Source organism: Meyerozyma guilliermondii, genomic scaffold, assembly GCF_000149425.1.
Source record: "Meyerozyma guilliermondii ATCC 6260 scaffold_7 genomic scaffold, whole genome shotgun sequence".
In the NCBI taxonomy this organism is placed as follows: domain Eukaryota; kingdom Fungi; phylum Ascomycota; class Pichiomycetes; order Serinales; family Debaryomycetaceae; genus Meyerozyma; species Meyerozyma guilliermondii.
The window spans coordinates 384204-405856 of NW_001809794.1; the positions used below are offsets into that span (position 1 = coordinate 384204).

General features: G+C 42.6%; 10 protein-coding genes across 10 annotated transcripts; 5 read left to right on the forward strand and 5 right to left on the reverse strand. All coding sequences in view use genetic code 12, as the record gives it.

Annotated features, from left to right (window-relative positions):
* Nucleotides 1-530: 530 nt before the first annotated feature.
* PGUG_05382 (SDR family oxidoreductase) lies at nucleotides 531-1289 on the reverse strand (the record flags this gene model as incomplete). Its single annotated transcript, XM_001482312.1, has 1 exon — nucleotides 531-1289. The coding sequence occupies one exon, from the start codon at nucleotides 1287-1289 to the stop codon at nucleotides 531-533; it is 759 nt and encodes a 252-aa protein (XP_001482362.2).
* A 981-nt stretch (nucleotides 1290-2270) lies between these two features.
* PGUG_05383 (SDR family oxidoreductase) lies at nucleotides 2271-3026 on the reverse strand (the record flags this gene model as incomplete). Its single annotated transcript, XM_001482313.1, has 1 exon — nucleotides 2271-3026. The coding sequence occupies one exon, from the start codon at nucleotides 3024-3026 to the stop codon at nucleotides 2271-2273; it is 756 nt and encodes a 251-aa protein (XP_001482363.2).
* A 1378-nt stretch (nucleotides 3027-4404) lies between these two features.
* PGUG_05384 (uncharacterized protein) lies at nucleotides 4405-6429 on the forward strand (the record flags this gene model as incomplete). The annotated part of the gene is made up of 1 exon (XM_001482314.1): nucleotides 4405-6429. The coding sequence occupies one exon, from the start codon at nucleotides 4405-4407 to the stop codon at nucleotides 6427-6429; it is 2025 nt and encodes a 674-aa protein (XP_001482364.2).
* PGUG_05385 (uncharacterized protein) lies at nucleotides 6426-7235 on the reverse strand (the record flags this gene model as incomplete). The annotated part of the gene is made up of 1 exon (XM_001482315.1): nucleotides 6426-7235. The coding sequence occupies one exon, from the start codon at nucleotides 7233-7235 to the stop codon at nucleotides 6426-6428; it is 810 nt and encodes a 269-aa protein (XP_001482365.1).
* An 86-nt stretch (nucleotides 7236-7321) lies between these two features.
* PGUG_05386 (uncharacterized protein) lies at nucleotides 7322-7978 on the reverse strand (the record flags this gene model as incomplete). Its single annotated transcript, XM_001482316.1, has 1 exon — nucleotides 7322-7978. The coding sequence occupies one exon, from the start codon at nucleotides 7976-7978 to the stop codon at nucleotides 7322-7324; it is 657 nt and encodes a 218-aa protein (XP_001482366.2).
* Nucleotides 7979-8113: 135 nt separating this feature from the next.
* On the forward strand, nucleotides 8114-9211 carry PGUG_05387 (NAD(P)-dependent alcohol dehydrogenase; the record flags this gene model as incomplete). Its single annotated transcript, XM_001482317.1, has 1 exon — nucleotides 8114-9211. The coding sequence occupies one exon, from the start codon at nucleotides 8114-8116 to the stop codon at nucleotides 9209-9211; it is 1098 nt and encodes a 365-aa protein (XP_001482367.1).
* Nucleotides 9212-9370: 159 nt separating this feature from the next.
* PGUG_05388 (SDR family oxidoreductase) lies at nucleotides 9371-10174 on the forward strand (the record flags this gene model as incomplete). The annotated part of the gene is made up of 1 exon (XM_001482318.1): nucleotides 9371-10174. The coding sequence occupies one exon, from the start codon at nucleotides 9371-9373 to the stop codon at nucleotides 10172-10174; it is 804 nt and encodes a 267-aa protein (XP_001482368.1).
* Nucleotides 10175-10418: 244 nt separating this feature from the next.
* Nucleotides 10419-11948, forward strand: PGUG_05389 (uncharacterized protein; the record flags this gene model as incomplete). The annotated part of the gene is made up of 1 exon (XM_001482319.1): nucleotides 10419-11948. The coding sequence occupies one exon, from the start codon at nucleotides 10419-10421 to the stop codon at nucleotides 11946-11948; it is 1530 nt and encodes a 509-aa protein (XP_001482369.2).
* A 495-nt stretch (nucleotides 11949-12443) lies between these two features.
* Nucleotides 12444-13391, reverse strand: PGUG_05390 (uncharacterized protein; the record flags this gene model as incomplete). The annotated part of the gene is made up of 1 exon (XM_001482320.1): nucleotides 12444-13391. The coding sequence occupies one exon, from the start codon at nucleotides 13389-13391 to the stop codon at nucleotides 12444-12446; it is 948 nt and encodes a 315-aa protein (XP_001482370.2).
* A 1121-nt stretch (nucleotides 13392-14512) lies between these two features.
* On the forward strand, nucleotides 14513-20641 carry PGUG_05391 (uncharacterized protein; the record flags this gene model as incomplete). Its single annotated transcript, XM_001482321.1, has 1 exon — nucleotides 14513-20641. One exon carries the CDS (start codon nucleotides 14513-14515, stop codon nucleotides 20639-20641), a length of 6129 nt encoding a protein of 2042 aa, XP_001482371.2.
* Nucleotides 20642-21653: the final 1012 nt, after the last annotated feature.

A 21653-nucleotide genomic window follows, 5' to 3' on the forward strand; every position in this document is an offset into this window, starting at 1 on the left:
GATACTTACCCTGGCATTAGATGGTCTTAGGTCGCAAAATCAAAAAGTTGACGCGACAATCAAAACAGAGATCACGTGCGGTAGTGAGGTGAATGTCGCGAAGAATTTGCAGCCAAGCGAGAAGAAAATGGCAAGGATCAATATTTCTGAATTACCTATGTTGAATCGATTTTTTTACTTGAAGCAATAGCGAGCGTTGGGATCCGTCAGATAAGGTCAGACTTACCAGCTATAGCTACTTAAAGAATGTGTTTTTGATTAGGATTCAAAGCTACGTTTGCTGCTGAGTCATTGAATTCCTCAAATAAAACTTCATTTTGGAGGTTTGGATCGGGTTTCAGCTGGCTGGTGCTCAATCCAGGGTATTTGGGCATTGTGGTTTATGGTCAAGAGCAAATAAGGGATAATTGCCATATGAAATTACTAATCTAAAACACTATCAGATCATATGGAAGTTACTATCAGGTCATATAAAATATCTTTTGTGGTCAAAGTTACCCTGGTCATTGATGTTGACCGTCTTTCCACTTTCACCAGGGGATCTCCAGGCCATCAAAGTTCAAGAACTTTCCATTGTCTTCAGGCTTCAAGTTGTTGATGAGCTTTTGCAAAGCCTCAGCACACTCCGGGGGCGTCAACGTCGGAATGCTAGCAAACATTTTGGCCATGTGCGGCATCAAGGTGACAATCTGCTTTCCCACCTCGGCACCCTTTTCGGTGGTCACTACACCAGGATGAATAGGAACAATGGTGAACCCTTCTGGTTTCAACTCCTTCGCCAAGTCACGGACGGTGTAGTTAAGAGCTGCTTTGGACTGACCGTAAGCAGAACCAGCCATTGGAGCGTCAGAAGCGATGGATCCTCTAGCACTTGAAATGAAGACTACTTTCTTGACATCGCTCTTTTGGACCAAAGGGTACAACTCCTGGAACAATTGAAAAGCACCAAGAACATTGGTGGTATAATGGCTAATCCAGCTGTCTCTAGGAGTCTTCAAAACCTTCGGATTCAAGCTCATATAGGCACTGTTGGAAACATAAATGTCGATGTGGCTAGTGAGCTTTGCAATTTCAGCCGCGGCAGTCTTGATGCTATCTTCACTGTCAATATCCAACTTGACGAAATGAACATTAGACTTTGAATTTGCCAACTCCTGCAATTTCGTGGCAGATTCTGGGAACCTAGAAGTGGTGATAACCTTGGTTTCTGGATCTTTCGAGAATAACTCTACCAATGCGAACCCGATTCCACGGTTTCCGCCTGAGATAAAAGTTGTTTGTTTGGTCATGTTTGTTGCTTTGATGCTTCTGAATCATGACAGAGGGCTCAGATTTATACCCACACATCCATGACCTTTCCAGTGTCTATGCTGTGGAAGGCTTTCATTTTAGTCATTTTGGTTTCGTCATTTTAGTCAGCGGAGATATGTCCTACGTGAGGCATATCTCCGGTGTATACTGATGAAACATTACTAATGGAATCGAGAGGAACACCCAACAGTTGCCACTGTGGGGGTCAATCCCGCACGAAGAGGCTTTTTCTGACTACTTTAAATCAAAAAAAAAACCAAAAATGGAATAATCTACAAAATTTTGCAAAAAGCCGCATTAGGACAACTAAAATCAAAGACCACTAAATTGGCAATTCATAATATTTGTTGGCGAAACCCTTACATCTTGATGTGTGGAAGAATTCCTCTAATCATTGAATTCGAAGGTACATACCCATCGAATCGGTAATATTTGAAACCAGTTTCGTCACGTATATCCACCTCCATTATCTTGGGACTGCACACAGCTTATTTCCCAGGGCTCAGCTGTCATCAGATCCATTTGCAGCCAAATTAAAAGAAGCAGGGAGAAGCAGTTCATTGATTTTTTTGTTTCAGAATGTTATGTGCTTGGTTGGAGTAGACCTTGACGCATAAGAGCTGAAGTAAAGACATACAAAATATTTGAAGTTCGTTATTATTGATACCAAAACTGTGTTTTTGGTTAGTACTACACAGCGATTCTTCGAATGAAACTTCTCAGAATGTTCAGAATAATGTTTTTACAGCTTAACAGTACACGCTTATATCGACCGTACAGCTTCTTGAGAGCAAAGAAGTGCCTGTGTCATATGAAATTACTATCTTATAAAGAACTATCAGGTCATATAGAATTTACTATTTGTGGTTGTATGAAGCACTACGCCATATTTAGATGAATCTCAATCTTGTCAGGCAGGATTTACCATTTCACGGTCACAAAAGATCGGAACCAACAGTTCACCAAGGCAAAACCAGACCATCAAAGTTCAAAAACTTTCCAGTGTCTTCGGGTTTCAAGTTGTTGATGAGCTTTTGCAAAGCCTCGGCACACTCCTGGGGCGTCAAAGAAGGCATGCTAGCAAACACTTCGGCAATTTGTGGCACTAAGCTGAGAATTTGCTGTCCTACTTCCGCACCCTTTTCAGTGCCTACCACACCAGGATGAACCGGGACAATGGTGAACCCTTCTGGCGCCAATTCCTTTGATAAGTCTTGAGCAGTAAAGTTGAGGGCTGCTTTGGACTGACCGTAAGCGGAGCCAGGAATTGGAATGTCTGAACTCAACGAGCCTCCAGCACTTGAAATGAACACTACTTTCTTGACATCGCTCTTTTTGATCAACGGAAGCAATTCTTGAAACAACTGAATGGCGCCAAGAACATTGACGTTGTAATGAGCAAGCCAGCTCTCTCTTGGAGTCTGCGAAGTTTTTGTCAAGTTCATGTAAGCACTGTTGGAAATATAGACGTCGATGTGGCTGGTGAGTTTGGCGATTTCAGCCGCGGCAGTCTTGATGCTGTCTTCACTAGCAATATCCAACTTGACGAACTGAACATTGAATCTTTTCTTTGCCAACTCCTGCAAGTCTGTGGCAGAATCTGGGAATCTAGAAGTGGTTATAACCTTGGTTTCTGGGTCTTTGGAGAATAAGTCTACCAATGCGAAACCGATTCCACGATTTCCACCAGAAATAAAAATTGTTTGTTTGGTCATGTTTGTTGATTTGCTACTCCAGAATCATGACGGAGGGCTCAAATTTATACCCACACATCCATGACATTTCCAGTGCCTATGCTGTGGCAGATTGTCATTTTAGTCATTTTAGTAAGCGGACATAATGAGTGTGAGGCGTATCTCCGTGCCGTATACCAATGAAACATTACTAATGGAATCGAGGGGAATACCCAACAGTTGCCACCGTGGAGGCCAAGTATATGCGTAAAGGCTTTTTCTGACTACTTTACATCAAAAGAGTCCAAAAATCGAATACCTTACACAAATTTGCAAAAAGCCGCATTGGAAGAAACAGAAACCAATTAGGAAGAACACTAAAGTGGTACCTAGCCGTAAGAAGCGTACTATCATCACGTCTTCTGATTTTCATCACTCATTGAGGTCAAAGAGATCCTTTATTCTCTACTGTGGAGCCTTCAAACCACCATGAATATTGAACTTTCGCTTCGTTTGTCAACTGAGATTTTATAGCCAAAGTTCTGTACTGAAGCAATTGACAACCAGAAAAAACTCATCAGAGAAGCCTTACCAGAGAAGGTTACCAGAATCACGAGGGAAACCTCGGTCTGTTCTTATCTTGATCCGGTAATGCTAATATTCGTTCTGACATTTCTTTGTCTTTTTTCGAAATAAGTGCCGTTGCTGTACAGAAACTCGAGAGAGCTTAGTTATTTTTCAATGGATGGCATCGTCTGCTAATCTCCATTACTGACACTGCTTTAAGTATGCACACCGTGAAAAAGGTACATTAGAATGATCGAGGATTTTCCGAGGTACTTGCTTTTTTTGGCTGCAAAGTTTTCGACATATGGCAGTAAATTCCAATGCACTTTTTTGTCTCAACTATCATATTGAGAGACGATCCCCCACTGGCTGTAGACTTTTGTGGTCCACATGTATCAGAGAGTCTCTTTTTGCGACATACTATGCTATACTGACATTTCTGACTTTATCGACAATGCGACATCAATTCCCGATGTGAAAAAAAGTTGATAGTTTTTTTGTTTGTGGCTTATATGTATTAAATCCGCTCATAGTTCATACTCATTACACTCGTACATCGATATGTCATAATTTTTTAGAGAGCCTAAACGGAATTGACTGGAAATCATCTCGGCGTAGAGTGAAATAATCTGTTAATCTGAAATATACAATTTGTACAAAAATCAAAATTTCTCCAAATTGAATTGTCTACAAAAAACATTTCTGGCCACCAATTTTCGAAGCCTTCAATAACACATCAGACCACACCTATACTTTACCCCACCAATATCAACTATTACCCCAGGTGCACAGTGCACCCGATTGCGGGGTGCACGTGACTGCACTATAACAGAGATCCTCCGCTGAAAGCTTCATGACTGAATCCCCCCAGCGTAAGCGTGTGTGTGAAGACAATGACTCTCAGTTTGCGTGTAACGAGTGCAAAAGAAGACGTCTGAAATGTTCTCGTGACGTACCTACATGTTCTTTATGTCTAAAACATCATCGACATTGTCTCTATGAGAAGACGAATAGAAGCCCATTGACTAGGAAGCACCTTACACAGGTTGAAGAGGAGCTTCGAATCAGCCGAAAGGTGATTCAGCGGCACTTTCCAACGATGGATATTTCACGAATGGTACAAGAAATCAAAAATGGCTCGAATATAGATGAGTTGATAGATCTGTTCACCACCACCCAAAGTTCACCAACTCAAAAAAACAGTTCACCAACTAAAAACAATATTAAAAACCTCTTGACGATCGACGATGGTTTGGAAGATCTTCAGGTTCCTCAGCTAGTTCCTTCGAGTGTCACAGAAAATGGTTCTCATAAATCAAGTACAGATCTCTCACCAGTGTCTTACAATTGGGACGAAAGAAATCTCCCCCATGGAAACCGTCAAGCGTCCATAATTGATGGAATAGCGACAATGGACACCAACGGGTATTTGGGCTCACCGTCAAGCGCAGCTCTTATCAACTTGGTTGGTGGTGGATTCTTTTTTCACAAGCCGCATGGAGATGGTGGAGATGGAAATCATGTTAATGAAGAGGTGTTGACAAATATTCCGAGGAACACATTGGAGGGATATATTAACCAGTATTTCCAGACTTTCCATGTTTCTTATCCCATTATTTATGAGCCTATTTTCATGGCTCATTTCAATGAGATTATAGTGCCTCCACAAGGATGGGAAAGCTTGATGTATATGGTTGCAGCCATAGGATCGTTCATGTCTGGGGTTTCTCCGGAGCAAAATGACGACTTGACTCTTTTTGAGTTGGCAAAATCAAAACTTTCCATGGAAATAATGGAGAGAGGAAATCTTACTTTGGTTACTACCATCACATTAATGTCCAATTATCTTCAAAAAAGAGATAAACCAAATTCTGGTTACAGCTACTTGGGGTTGGCGGTTCGAATGGCATTGGGTTTAGGCATTCATCGAGAAATAGATCGCCATGGAGAGTCACTCTTGGAGAAGGAAATGCGACGGCGGATATGGTGGTGCCTTTACATTTTTGACTGTGGTCAAAATATCACTTTTGGAAGACCGCTCTGTATTCCCTGTGCTGGCATTGATACCAGCCTTCCTATGAATATTCCCGATTCTTGCTTGACGGCTCTCACCAAGCAAATGCCCGTTCCCGAAAATGAACCTACAATATACACCAGTGTCCGGCTTCAGTCACTTCTACATTTATTGACGAATGGAATCTATGAAAGGATAATTACCGATCCGTTTCCTTCAGCATCGCAGCTCTTGGCTCGGGACAAAAAGTACCTCGAGCGGTGGAAGAAACTAGTTCCTCCATACTATGACGAAAGTGCTTCAGTTGGAGACAAGTTCAAGTTGAGCAAATGTGAGCTCGAATGGAGGTTTCGCAACTTGCGAATCTTAATGTACCGAACGTTTTTGTTGAAGAGAGTGGTTATTTCGAGTCAGGACTCTAGCGACCAGTATGAGCGCCAAGCTGGAGAAATCTGCTTGCAAGAATGCTCAAAAGTGATCAAAAGCATGAACCATTTCTGGTGCTCGAAGCCAGACCATAATCGTATGGAGACTTGGTACACTCTATGCTTTGTCGTTCCTGCTGCTCTCATGCCATTGGTTTGTTTGAGAAACAATCCTTCTTCAGCAAATGCCGACAGTTGGCGAAACGACGTGATAACAGCCCAAAACATCATTGCTTCATTGACTTCCATCTGCCCTTCAGCAGCAAAACTTCTGGACCTTATATCGACGCTCGGCCATGGCTACTTGTACACTCAACCAAACGCTACATCTCCAGAACCAACAGCTACCGATGAAAGTCCTACATCTCAGCTTCTACAATTACACAGCATGCTTTGGCCTGTTTCGTTTGATTTGGAACAACAATTTAATTTGACTTAACGCAATGTATATCCACCTCCAACCACAAGTTCTTCGCCAGTAATATACGACGAGGCATTGCTAGCCAAAAAGACATATACTCCCTTGAGCTCGTATGTCTGGCAGAGACGCTGGGCTGGAATTTGTGCAAACCAGGTATCTCTCCATTCTTTGGGATGAACATCCAACATATCGGTGTCGATGTACCCTGGAGAAACACAATTTACTCTAGCGAAATCGACCCATTCAACAGCAAGACACTTGGCCAAACGCACTAGTCCCGCCTTGGAAGCGTTGTAAGGAGCCTGCTTTTGTGGGTGGTTGACAATTAATGAAGACACAGAAGCCGTGAATACGATGCGACCTTGCTGCAAAATTCCACTAGCTTTTTGTTTCTTGAATGCCTGCGCAGCAGCTTGCGCCGTAAAAAATGCTCCGTCCAAATTCACCGCCATGATATTTCTATATTCTTCTTCGGTAAAGTCCTCGGCTGGTACATGACATGCAATTCCAGCATTTGGTACTACTACATCTAGCCGGCCAAAGTCCTTCAATACTTCCTCCACACACTTTTGAATGGCATTCTTGTCGCAAACATTACACTTATAAGCCTTGAAGTTGACTCCTAGACCCTCAAATTCGGCTTTGAGTTGATCAATTGTTTCCTGAGAAGAAGTATTGTAGGTTATGGCAATGTCAGATCCAGCTTCTGCAAGACCAGTAGCCGCAGCCAAGCCAATGCCTCGAGACCCTCCAGTCACCAACGATACTTTCTTGGCAAGACTGAAGAATTGCTGTACTGGAGCGTTTTCGTTTTGGTAGAGCATTGCCGATTGTTAGGAGTACTCATCTTTTATAGGGGAAGGTGGAAAAATGCTCGCAATCGCGGAGAGGGTGACAGAAGTCCGCTCATTCATAGCAAGTATGTATCCACAACCGACGCCGTGTGCTGTAAAATAAACTTTGCGTTTACAATGTCGTTGGAGTCTACCCGTTTGTACGCCAGCTCCAAATCATGCTCGATGTCTGCCTCAACATGTCTTTTTGCAACTCTGGTACGGCACACTTCAAGGTCGGCTTTTATCATCCATTTTTCGTCAACCAAAGAAGCGATTTCTTTCCACGGTTCGAGATCTAGCAAGAGGTAGAGACCCTCGATGATAACAATACTGGTCTCAGGTTCTATGGTCACCCCATTGGGCACGGGATCTTTTAGTTTGTGATCAAATGAAGGTGCATATATTACCCCGCGTTGACAATTTTGACAGGTTTTTCGCAACCGGCGGACAAACCGCACCACGGCCTCCGCATCGAACGTAAATGGTGCACCTCTTCTGGCAAAAGCAAATTCGGGATTTGGTAGCTTTCGGAGCTGGTCTCTCGAAAGATGAAACCCATCAATTCCCACCACGGTACACTTTACATTTGAATTGGTGTTCATGTAGTTTGAGATTCTGTTCGCAATGGTCGATTTTCCCGACCCCGGTACTCCAGCAAGAGCGATCAAAACCCGGTCGTTTTCGGAGTTTTCGAGGCACTGTACTGCCCGGTTAGCGTATTCTTGGATCATAGTTTGGGATTTTGGCCACAACCCCTTTTTAAAGTACGGAGACTGTGGTCCGCCGGAAAGTTTGACGGGACAGTGAGAGGGGCACAGATTTCCGAGCAGATATATAAAAATGCGGGGGGACGAATTTATCCTTCAATGGAGTCGTTCAGCAACCCTGCGTTTGTATTAAAGTCTGTGAAGAATGTGGTCTTTGAAGATCGGCCAATTGCGGCTTTGGGACCCAAGGAAGTGAGGGTCAATGTTTCCGAAACGGGAATCTGCGGCAGCGATGTTCATTACTGGCAGCGAGGAAGAATTGGAAAGTTTATCTTGGAGGAAGGCACCGACATGGTTTTGGGCCACGAATCAAGCGGAGTAGTGGTGGAGACTGGGTCTGAGGTCCCAAACTTGAAAATTGGCGATAGAGTTGCAATTGAGCCTGGGGTTCCATGTAGGTACTGCGCACACTGCAGAGATGGAAAATATAACCACTGCGAAGATATGGTATTTGCAGCCACACCACCGTGGGATGGAACTTTAGCCAAGTACTACAATGTTGCCTACGACTACTGCTACAAGATTCCAGACCATATGGACATGGAAGAAGCAGCTTTGGTGGAACCAGTTGCGGTGGCAGTGCAAATCTGTAAGCGAGCTCAAATTCAAGCCACTGATTCAGTGTTGGTATTTGGATGTGGTCCTATAGGACTCTTATGTCAGTCGGTGGCCAAGGCATACGCATGTAAAAAAGTCATTGGTGTGGATATTTCTGATGGCAGATTGGAATTTGCAGCAAATTTCGCAGCCGATAATGTCTACAAAATGAGCATGAGACAGGAAAATGAATCGGCTGAAGAATTTGCAATTCGCATCTCAAAAGACATCAAGTCCAAATTTGACTTGGGAGCTGGCGCAAACGTTGTTTTGGAAGCGTCTGGAGCCGAACCATGTATTCAGGTGGGAGTTTTTGCCGCTTGTCCCGAGGGCCGTTTTGTTCAGGCAGGAATGGGTCGCGAGTTCATTTCGTTTCCTGTCACCGAAGCGCTTGTCAAACAGCTCAATTGGACCGGTAGTATACGTTACAGTAGTGGAGTTTACCCTAATGCTGTTGAATTGGTTGCATCTGGAAAAGTCAAGGTGAAAAGTTTGATTACGAATCGGTTTAAATTTGAGGACGCAGAAAAGGCATTCGAGCTTGTCAAAGAAGGCCGGACCGATGTGATCAAGGTAGTTATTCAGGGATATAGGAAATGAATGGTCGACTCAACTAAACATTCCGATACTCTTTCCGAATTTCCGATCCGTTTCATGGTGGGATAGTGTGTGGTATTTTTGTGGTATTTTTGTGGGGCAGGTGCACAGAATCCCGGCGGTACTTAAACCCAGCATTCCCCATCTCACCAGTATTCCAAAATGCAATCCATTAGAAAGCCAAACCCTCAATTACCCGACAGCGTGTTCCAGATGTTCTCTATGAAGGGAAAATCTGTCATTATCACCGGTGCGAGTGGTGGAATCGCCCATGAGGTTGCGAGAGCTCTCGCTGAAGCTGGTGCCAATCTCAGCTTATGGTACCACAACAATCCTCTTGCAAAAGATCTTGCGGAGGAATTAACCCAAAAGTATGGAGTTGAAGCCCATGCGCTCAAAGTGGATGTCAAGTCGTGGGAACAAGTTGAAGCAGGTGTTACCAACACAGTTGAGAAATTTGGCCAGTTGAATGTGATGATTGCGAATGCTGGTATTCCTGCGAAAGCCGGTGGTTTGGACCAAACTTTGGCTGAATGGCACGATGTGGTCGACACTGACTTTAACGGTGCTTATTATTGTGCCCGAGCTGCTGGAAATGTGTTCAAGAAACAAGGATTTGGAAATCTTATTTTCACCGGTTCCATGTCGGGACATATTGTTAACATTCCCCAGCAGCAAGCGTGCTACAATGCCTCAAAAGCTGCTGTGATCCACTTGGCCAAGTCATTGGCTGTTGAGTGGGCAGACTTTGCAAGGGTCAATTCGGTTTCTCCAGGATACATTGATACACCTATTTCTGGTGATTGTCCATTTGAGATGAAGGAAGCTTGGTTCAAAATGATCCCGCTTCACAGAGATGCTGATCCTAGAGAGTTGAAGGGTATTTACTTGTACTTGGCTAGTGATGCTTCCACGTATACTACGGGAAGCGATTTTATCGTTGATGGTGGCTTCTGCTGCCCATAGAATAAATTTGCACCCAAAACTTGTAATGCATACAGGATCCCGTAAATTACGCGCACCCCACCTCGTTATTGTGGGGTAGATCTTGCATCGAGGCGGATGCAGGTTGTGAAAAATCACGGAGACAGTACACCTTTCTCCACCAAATGAACACCTCTAAGCGGCTCAATCCATACTTTTCTCCCCCACAACCATAAGGATTAGCTGATCTATATAAGAAATGGACTCCACCAGCTGAAGGTCAACCATGAAATTTAAGTCTTCAAGTATAAGTGAAATTGTGGGTCCAGCTATTGCGGAGGTGTTGCCTGACCATGGTGTTCCCTGGTTTAGGGTTAGGCACCTTTTAACACTCAATTTGTTGTTGGTTGTACCACTTCTCTCGTCAGCAACTGCTGGGTACGATGGGTCCTTGATGAACGGTTTGCAGTCTTTGACAGAATGGAAAGATTATTTCCATCATCCAGAAGGGACAATGCTTGGTTTTGTCAATGCAGCGCAAAATTGTGGCTGTTTTATTGTACTTCCTTTTTGCGGATGGTGTACCGATAAGTATGGAAGAAAATTGACCATATTTGCTGGATTGATAGGAATTGTCATTGCTACAATTATCCAAGCTACAGCTACTACAGTTGCCCAGCTAATTGTGTCGCGGTTTATCGTTGGAGCAGCTGGAATGTTGGCAGTTCAACCTGCACCGTTATTAATAGCAGAAATGTCTTACCCTACTTTTCGAGGTAAAATGACTTCACTTTACTGGTGTGGATATTACCTTGGTGCTATCTTGGCGTCGTGGACTTGCTATGGAACCGACGGCAGAGGAGATACTTGGGCATGGAGAATTCCCACTATCTTGCAAGCTGGGTTCCCATGTGTTCAGCTCATATTTTTGTGGCTTGTTCCAGAGAGTCCTCGTTGGCTAGTATCTAAAGATCGAATGGATGAAGCACGGGCTTTGCTTGTCGAGTATCATGCTGGTGGAGACGAAAACTCAGAATTGGTCAAGGTGGAATTGACAGAAATTGTAACTGCTTTGGAGACAGAAAAGGCTGCAAAACAGTCTAGGTGGAGCGATTTGATTTCAACACCAGGTAACAGAAAACGTACTTATATTGCTGTGAGTCTTGGGGTGTTTGCTCAATGGAATGGTATTGCCGTTGTGTCTTATTATTTGACTTTGGTATTGGACACTATAGGAATTACTGACTCATCGATGCAAACGTTGATAAATGGTTTGCTTCAAATCTTCAATCTTTTGGCAGCTGCCTCTGCTGCGTTGTTGGTGGACTGGTTTGGAAGAAGAACCTTGTTTCTTTGGTCCGGTGTTGGAATGCTTGTATCGTATATCATCTGGACTGCTTGTTCTGCAGTTTTTGATGAGACGAAAAATACGGCAGCTGGTCGAGCTGTGGTTGGGTTCATTTTCATTTTTTACTTCCACTACGATATTGCCTATACTCCATTGCTCTTGGCATATCCTACAGAGATCTTTCCTTATTTTTTGCGTTCCAAAGGTGTCACTGCCGAGTTGATGGGAGTCTATGGTTCGTTGATAATTGCGGCTTTTTGCAACTCAATTGCTTTGGACAGAATTGGCTGGAAGTACTACATTGTGTTCTGTGTCTTGTTGGCTATCATTTGCGTCAACACCTACCTTTTCTATCCAGAAACGAAGGGCTACTCATTAGAGGAAATCGCTCGGATTTTTGATGGTGAAAAAGCCTTTGATATGGAGTTGGACGTGGATTCCAAGCCACAAGTAGAGCATCTGGACTGACAAGATTAGCTTGGATTCATTACGTTTTACGACTTTTTAAAATACAAGATTTTCAATTCTTTCAGATTTTGTAATTTTAAAATTTTTCGAATTTTCATTTTTTTGAATTTTGGGATCTTAAACTGACAGACCGTTCTAGGTGAGTAGAAAAAAAAGTATTCATAGACTTCCACAATAAAGTAGGGCCTACTTGCTATTCTCTTGAAAATCCATTCTGTTTTTCCCGATTAGGAAATTGGTTGCAACCATAGTTGCACCTACATTATTTCAAACATCTTATATTAAGACCGGTCCATAGCCGATGAGCATAACACCATCTAGTAAGCATTTCTCAGGGTAGGTGTCTAATGGCCACCTGCAGCCAATAGTCATCCTAATGTTAAAGGGTATACTTGTAGACAGATAAATAATTTTGAATGGACCAACAGTACAAAAGAAAATTGGGTAATAGGTCTAACACGTCATTATGGGTACTTTTTGAATGGGTGAAGCGAATTAGTAGTTGTAAGATCTTCTTCTCTTTCTGCAAGCACCTTTTCCAGTGGAGCTTGGAGTGGTTCCAGATTTAGTTGGGGTAGCAGAAGATTTCACAGATCCAGAAACTGGTCCACCACACTTTCCAGAAGCGGCAGCCAAAGCAGTGGTGATCACATCATTCAATGTACCAAGGTTGAAGAAAGCCTTGAACAAGGATGGAACCAAGCCGGAAGCAGCAAGGTCGGAGATAAGTTGTGGGATGGTAAGAGCACCACTGCTGAACAATTGTTTGATCAAGTCAGCACCAAAGGTCAAGAAACCTTGGTCGGTAACCAAAGCTTGCACAACTTGGTCGGCCAATCCAGAAGTTTTCAACGATTCCATCACACTGACAAGAACGTCATAAGCATCTCTCTTTTCAACTTCTGGCAACAGAATTTCAGCAGATTCAAGTTCTTCGATCTCTCTCTTGCCGGTAATCTTAGCCTTAAGCTTTCCAATCAAATCAGAAATGTATTGCTCGGCAATTTTGAAAATTTCTTGGTAAAGTTGACAGTCGTTGATAAGACCTTTAATGACCAGCACCGCCAAACCAGAGTCGTTCAAAGCCTTAAGCAAAGTACCAAGGTTGATCAATCCGTGCTGGATAAGGTAGACAATGGTCTTTTGAGTGATAGGACCAAATACTGGATCGGAAACAAGGTACAGAATAATTTGAGGTGCGAAACCAAAGTTTTTGATTAAAGACAAAACATCGGTAACAATTTTGTTTTCTCTCTTCATGATCTCATCAGCACTCATGGTATCTCTCTTGGCAACAAAGTCATTCATAGATACAACAAGTTCATTGGCAGCAGAAATGTCTCTCTTAGTAAGAGCAGTTTCTCCTTCAAATGGAGCAGGAGCAGCATTGACGGCAGCTGTGAGAGCCAAGACCAAGGTGGCAGATGTGGCAGTCAATTTCATGGTAGTTGAAGTTAAGCGAGTAGACTGGTGTTAGAAAACAAAGATCCGGAATGGGGGATCCATTTTATAATAATTTTGCGACCGGTCGAAACATATCCAGATTTGGCAGTTTCTCTAAATTTAGTGGATAGGAGGAGAAATCTGAGTTGACTTGGCAAAAGTTGGTATGTTTTGTTACTGCTTTTGGCATTTTTTCGACTAGTTTTTTGGACTATGCAGTTGGCTGCTAATACCTTTACCCAATTAGGAAAAAGGCTTCAGCAACACTATATACAAAAGAGGAAATGTCCAACATGCAGGCCACGCAACAAGTGCGAGGGGTGCCAATTAAATTTCCGTTTTAGGCAATAACTAAGGTGCCATCCAATACCCGGTAAAGTGAAGTAGTCGTACCTTCACCAAGATTTGGCGGTCAGGGACAGGTTCTAGACGACGACAAATGTCCTAAAACGAATAATCGAGATGGGATAGTATGCAGTACCACACAAACTTAGCCAATGTGCATTTCCTTGACAGCCGTAAGTATGGCCGAAAGAAAACAAGGTGCTAATTGCAGTAGATTGACCACATTAAACAGTTAGTCTTGTGAGTTTCATGGTTGGTGGCATTAATGCAATCGGCTGCAAAACGACGCATTATTTCTGGAATGAATGCCTTACATAATGCGTGGAACCGGCCGCTTCTCCAAGGAAGTTTCTGCACACAGGGCTCACACACCCACAATTTCCTGCAGACAACCGTAGGCTTGGGATACGGCTTAAGCGCTAGTTTTGCAACACTTTTGCATTTTGGAGACTGTAGTAGCCCCGTAAGCTCTCTTAATGCTTGCTTACAAATTTATAGCTATACAGGTATACATTTATGTGCAATTGTGTAGTATTGCTTTTATTCATTTGTTTACCAATATTATTTTTCAATGAGGGTGCGGAACTATCGGTCCCAGATAACGAACTCGAAACAACTCTTTTTACAAATTTAACCATTCAATTTGTGATTAGCACCCAAGAGGTAACTCGCTATAGCATACACAATCCACAACTATTAATATTTTCACCACAAATTTGTCATACATTCGGTTTTCGTGTTTCTGCTTACTCGGCTAACTCACACTTTATTTCACCATGAATTGGTTATTGACCATTCTTTCATGTGTGGTGGCGTTCTACGTGTGTCTCATCCTAATTGTAAACCGAATACCACATGTCACCATCAAATCTTTCGGCTGGTTGGCATTCAAGCATGTCACGGTGACGTTGCCGACTTCCAGAATATACATCCGAAAAATCTACTTTCGGTTCCATTTGTTCCGCTGGAGAAACTCTCCTGTTCGGTTCTTGGGAATTGAGTTTGTGGATGTGAACATCGAGCGAATTGCCCCGTCGAATGAAAAGAAATCTTCACAACCTCGCACCTTGAATATTCCGGAAGAACTTCAATTGATAGTGCCCAAAAGACTCCACAACTTCTTGATATCGACACGGATCATCAACCAGGTCATCTTCATGTTTTTCCGTGTTTCCGTCTGTGACGCTGACCGCAGAGATGCTTACTCACTATTCGTCGATGTCTTCAAGATGGAAGCACTGTACTCTTCTGTGGCCAAGAACCGGGTTCTGTTCGCGGTTTATAACCTCTATTTAAGCTCTGGAGACCCCAAATCGGAAGATTACCAGAGCAATATACTTCAATTGAGAAACATTGAATTCACAGTTCTTTGTTCGGTTATCACTGAGTGTCCCATCCATGATCCTTCCAAGTACGCTTGGTCTTTCCGCAACTTCGACTTCAATTTGTCAGTGGACAAGCTTGTGGTTCCTCTCGATCGAACCAAATCGTTTGTTTCCAAACTCAAACCGTCTACAACTGCAAAGGTTCCAGAGACAGTAAAGATTAATAAAAGGAAACAAATTGATGCCAATTTGGACCTTATCGATCAGATCTTAAAGTTGGTGGAGTTGACAGATATAAAATTCAATGATCTCGTACTTTCATGCGGCGACGTTGAGTTGACATGCGGGAATGCTGCGTTTTCAATTACACCGCTCAAGAAGTTTAATACCATTCCAACGGGGGCCAGAGTATTCACAATCTACTTGACTTCGACAAAACTTCACCACAAAGGCACCAAATGCTTGGATTTACCATCTGGAACTTTTGCATTAGAGTCCACTCCTATGCGTTTAATCCGCCGTATTTATAACTTTATGGACCACAAATGTGAAGATTTTGGAAAACAAGAACCTTTAAATGTGGCCAGTTCAGTCACCTTGACAAACTCGGTGATTGATATCTATCATGATCAGCTAGACTTGATACAACACTTGATCAAACCCAAGTCGTCCTCAAAACAAAAACCAGCATTTGCTCCAATTATAAAGCATATACTTGCAATCGTGTCAGAAGTCAAGTTGAAGATTGTCGTCGTTACTACTACTCTTAATATGCATTTTCCCAAGCCAAGTATGTCGAAAATCGAGAAGAAAGAAACGTTTCATCGTGACGCTTATCTGAACATGGTTGTGTCGATCAGCTTGCAAGGTTTCGTGCACAAGTTCATGAATAAGAACTTGAGTCAAATCATACAGTCACCAAGCTCCAAACACAAAACTCAGTTACTTACAGGTATTTTCAAGTTTGTGGGTTTTGAGTACTTGGTGGCCGACAACACCATATCACTTCCAAAGTTCAGCATGAAGGCGACCTATGATGTCTTCAACAATAATATTTCGTTGACGGTAATACTCAAAAACTTGAAGATGTCCTCGGTGAACTCGGCGATCTTTCACCTAGCTCGTGAAATTAGGAACAGAAATATTGAGCACTCAAATCGAAGATATGATCTTTTGATGGGACAAGATAAGGACGAACCACCACTTGAAGACCCACAGAAAGAAGTCCAGAGCTACGTCAAATTATTTGAGATATTACCTTCTTTCATATCGTCGATCAAAGTTAGTGTCACTTCCCTCCAAGCTGATATCATATGTAACGATGGTCTACCTAGTTTCACCATCTACGACGAGACACTCAAAAGAGACATTGATCTTGCCGAATTTAAGCGTGGTGTTTCCATCAAGATAGAGGGTGTGAGTATCAACTACAAGAGAGCGTCTGAAGATGTCCTGGCGAAAATGCGTACGTTTCAATGCTTCACGCTCAGTGAGTACATGTCTGAGTACATTCCCGACTTTGATCTTGTGACCACCTATGACGAGCAACTGTCGACTGTGAGCGACGTTACCAGCTTGGACACTACACTCTCGGAAGAAAACGATAGTGCCAATCTCAAGAGAGTTAAAAAGGTTGTTTATGTCCGGGACTTGAAAATTGGTAACTACAATAAAGAGGACAAGAACTTGTTGACGCTCATGATCCCAGAAGCCGATGGTCGTTTAGACACCTTTTTCATTTGGTGTTCTATTTATGCCCGAACGTTAATTCACTACTTTGCTCCAACCGTCAAGAGAAAAGCGTCTGGAAGAAGAATATCCCAACTCAGTGGTTCACGCTCAAACCTCAAGCTCAATGTTAAGATAGACTCGGTAGCCGTGGTGTCGCGGTTTCCAAACAATGTCGATGCGTTATTCGAAATAGAGTCGTTGACTCTGTCAGATGTGATAACAACGAAGGAAGCAAACATCACCTTTGCCAGAGTCTATGTGGTACATCCTGCTGTCAAAAGATGGGCAAGACTCTTATCGATTGCTCACTTTAACTTTAAGCTTGGCTTGGACCTTGAGTCGAATCTTGTTGATGTTTTTGCAACCACCATTCGGTTGAATATTCCCTACTCGTTTTTGTTCTACACTGTGTTTGATAACATTATCACATTTGCCAAGGCAGTCCGCCAAATCAAGCAAAACTTTCTAAACTTTGTCGAAGGAAACAACGACTACAGCAGAATATTACCCCAAAAGCGAGATGCAACCGACTTTCCTTCGGTTAGAATTCGTACAAAGACTTTGGGAATGTCACTCGAGAACGACCCATTCGAGCGTGAATTGGGATTCATCTTTGAGCTTGCTGCGATAGAAAACGAAAACAGGCTTCGAAAAATAGACCTATTTGAAAAGAAAGTGGACGAGATTCGTGCTCAAACAAAGCCATCAATAGAATCTCAAATTGAACTAACTTATGACCAGCCCCACAAGCACACCCAAAAGCACGAGCCATCATTCCGGAGCCCGTTGCGTAATGTTATTGACGACTCGAAGACATCGAGTAGAACACGGAAGACTCGAAAGTTCAAGACAACTGCGACACCAACATCAAATGGAGCATCAACTGCTGCGAACCAAGAAGAGTTGTACACGGAAGAGGAGGCTGCAAGAATCATAGCTTCGGCTAAAGAGTCTCTTGATCAAAACTTGTCTTCTGCTTGGATCAAAAAGTACAAACTTTTCAAGCATGTTAAATTGAAGCTGTGGAGAGAGAGGGTTACAAGGCTTTGGGGAAAAGACGAAGTAAGCGAGACCATCACTTCAAAGTACGACATCCTAGAGTATTCAGACCCACCGTACTTGATGGGTGCTGGATTCAAGGACTTCGATCTCGAGTTGAGCAAGGCAAGAATCGACGACATACATGAATTTCTTCATAAACATGGTCAAGGTCAACCCCGGCTTGACTATTCCATTCTTGTTCCACTTTATGGACGACTTCGCAGTTCGGCACTTTTCGTTTACATTCGTGATTATCCGTTACCATTGGTTTCCTTTCCTCTGAATTCGGATCCATCTAAGACTACAATTGACCTCCGAGGTAACTTGGTGGTAAATGAAAAGTTGGTAACACGAAAGGAAGAAATGAGATACATCTTTGTGCCGTTTTCTCCATCTTTAAATGAGGAAAAGTGCACTGATACCTTCTACTCAGTGTACATTCCTCGTACACTTACTCCTGTCAAGTTCACGTTTGACTTTGAATGTGATTTAACAACTGATAGAGCATGCATGTTGAGCTGGTGCAAATCATACCAGCCAGGAATATCAGCGGTTGCGACTGCGTTTGATAGCTTTACCAAACCTGCTATAGATGATAGTCCACTAGGATGGTGGGACAAAGTTGCTTTACTTCTTCATGGAAAAATCAAGTTTAACATACCCAACGAGTTATGCCTTCACATGAAAGGGTCTGCCAGTCCATATGAACTAATTGGAAAAGCAGCTGGACTTGTCTTCTGCTGGAAAAATAATGTATCTTTGAGAATTAACGATACGGGAGAACCTAAAGAGTTGATACTTCTTGATAGCGACGACTTCATCCTTGGTATACCCAACTATTCTTCAACCGAAAGGAAAACATGGAGCTTGTTTTACGATGAGACACATCCCAATATCGAAGAGAACGACATAGACTCAGAAGCCAAGAAGTTTCATAAACGAGTCATGAAGTTAACTTCATCAGACAGGGTTCAGTGGAAATTGGGATTTGACTTTGAGCGTAATGTGAACAATACAACTGCTTTAGGCGACGACCAAGAAAGAACAAGGGATTTCAAGCCTCATTACGACGTTGTTGTTACCAACCCAATGTACGAATGGCATCCTGATTCTTACGAAAAGTACAGATCAGACTATCTTCATCTTGCCTTTTCGGTGATTTCAAAGTCATCAAATGGTAACGCATTCAATGCAACCTACTTGACTCCATTGACATTCTTTTACTTCTTCCATTGGTGGCATATGATGACAAAGTATACATCGCTTCCCATCAAGCAAGGTCCATTGTTTGTCAACTCTCCAGTATCGAAGTCTCATGTCAAGATGGGATTGCATTTATACACTGTGAAATATCAATTGATTTTCGAGCCATTGGTTATATCACATTTGTACATGCACTCAACAACATCGGTTTTTGATCACAAGGATAAAGTTGCCTTTACAGGTTTGAAGGGAAAATGTACTTCTTGTACCATTGACTTACACCAACGAAAGGAAACTTTACAATACATCAACAAAAAGTTGAACATTGATAACAAAACTATGCACCTTAAAATGAACGAGGCAGAAGTCGAAATCCAAGAAGCTGACATTAGGTTCATAAATGCTCAGTTTAAGGATAAGGCTATCAGTGCATATTTGGCAACATATTTGGACGACTCATCTTTATCATCGCCAACTGAATCCAAGCTGACAGAAGGTGGCCAGTCGTTCACTTCTTGGTATGCGGATTTCGAGTCTTCACACGATTCATCTGGGCCCTCATGGTATGATCCTGATGATTTAGTCGAGCTCGAATTACACGATACCCTTTCTCCTTATCCGAAAATAAGAATTCTTCCATTTCTTTACACCCCCAAGTTCAGTTACATTAGGGAATTCTCGCTACAAAAAAATGGTCCCTATCCTTTCGGTCGTGAGGATTTCCATGATTGTGTTTTGGGTCGCCTGGATCCCGAGCAGACTCAAATGCACTTGATTGACTCCCGAATTGACTGCCTTGGTGAATCTTTGCAAAATCTGAACGAGGACTCGAAAGAGTATAGAATCATAAAAGAGCGAATTGAGCTATTGGATGCGATCAAAGATGGTTTATCTGGCGATGACATCTCTCGAAGGTCTTCTGTGGTCAGCGAGTCTTTAAGTTTGGAGCGTGTGAAGACTACCAACTCAAGTTACAAATCTTACAATGATATGAAGAGAGTCACCTCTCTCAACTCTGCCGTGAGCGAGTTCCACAATAGATTTATATTCCACAATGTCCAAATGAAGTGGGATAACACACTCCGTGATTTGTTCATGGAGTACTCCGAGAAGATTTCGGACAGGCGTTCACAAATGTTCTTCATGGGAAAGAAAGCAGTTGACCTTATTCGTGAAGTGCAAGCAAAGTTTCAGCGTGAAACTTCACCAGTTGCCGAAGAAGACGACCATATTGATTTCCAATGCGGAGAAGATTTCATCAACTGTATTTATGACACAATAGGTGAGATTGACGAAGAAAAAGAAGAATCTGATAACAAGTATTTGATCAAATTTATTCATCCTCAAATACAGCTCACCAGCAGCAAGAACAAAGACTCTTGTATGATTATCACGTCACGAGATTTGGAGGTTCGAATCGTTGCAATCAACATGGCAGGCATGAACAATGTGATTAGTGAGGACGAAGAAACGAGCAGTAATATTGAAACTCGATATGGTGTGGTTTTCAAAGATTCACACGCTTTTTGTTTTCAAAAAGGACAAAGAATCTATATCGATTGGCGAAGCTCCCTATGGCACTATGCACAGTTGCAGCAAAGCTAACTGGCCACCTTGGGTAGATTTTGAAGTTTGTTACGATAGCTCATGGATGACAGAATATTTGGTATTCGAGAGAGCTTCTATGGGACTCAAATCTATCCAGCCCAATACGTTGCAAAACAGCGACAATAAATCGTTGAAAAACCTGTTGTTCGTCCTGTTATCGAAGTTGGTTGTCAATGCTACTTCGGAGCAATATTCCACGATTTATTTCATTGCCAGCAATCTTCTCATTAGAGGAAAAACTCACCAGGATGAACTCATTAGCAAATGGAACAAACTAGCATCGCTTTCTGATGCTACCGATTTTGAGGGATTGGACGAAAAAGTCAAGTCCTTACAGGACTCGATTAGAGCCTCTTCTCATATTCTTTTGAAGTTGGACCTGAAAGGTATTCCTTTTGATGAAGAGGAACGAGAATCTATAAGGACGTTTCAGCTTGAAGTCGAGCGGCGAAAGCTTGAGTTAATTGTCCTTATGAGAAGTATAGGATTGAAGAGTTCCAAGACTCAAAGCAGCAAACAGTTTGCTCGGTTCACGAGAATTGCAGCAGATCAGGTCATTTGGCATTTACTTGATGATGACAGAGAGCCGTTTGTGGATTTTGCGTTGGCAAACGCTTGGTTTACTCGACTGGATTATGCTGATGGTTCCAATTACAACAATGTGGATGTCAGTATAGTTCAAGGTTTCAACTTGAGAACTGGCGCTGTGTATCCAGATCTCTTGATGCCCCTCAAAGAAGATAAAACAGAAACCAAGGACTCTCTACTTTCGTTGACATGGAAAATGTTGGATCCCGTTGGAGGCATAGTAATGATAAAAGATGCTAGACTTACATTGAAGCCTCTCAAGGTACAGCTTGACCATAACATGGCCCATGATTTGTTCAAGTACTTATTTCCTGATTCCAAAAACACCGACGATTCAGAATTGGAGAACGAGGTGCTAGCAGCCAGCCAGGTTCCTCCAGATGAAGACATGGCACCAGATTCGGAAAAAACATCTAAATCT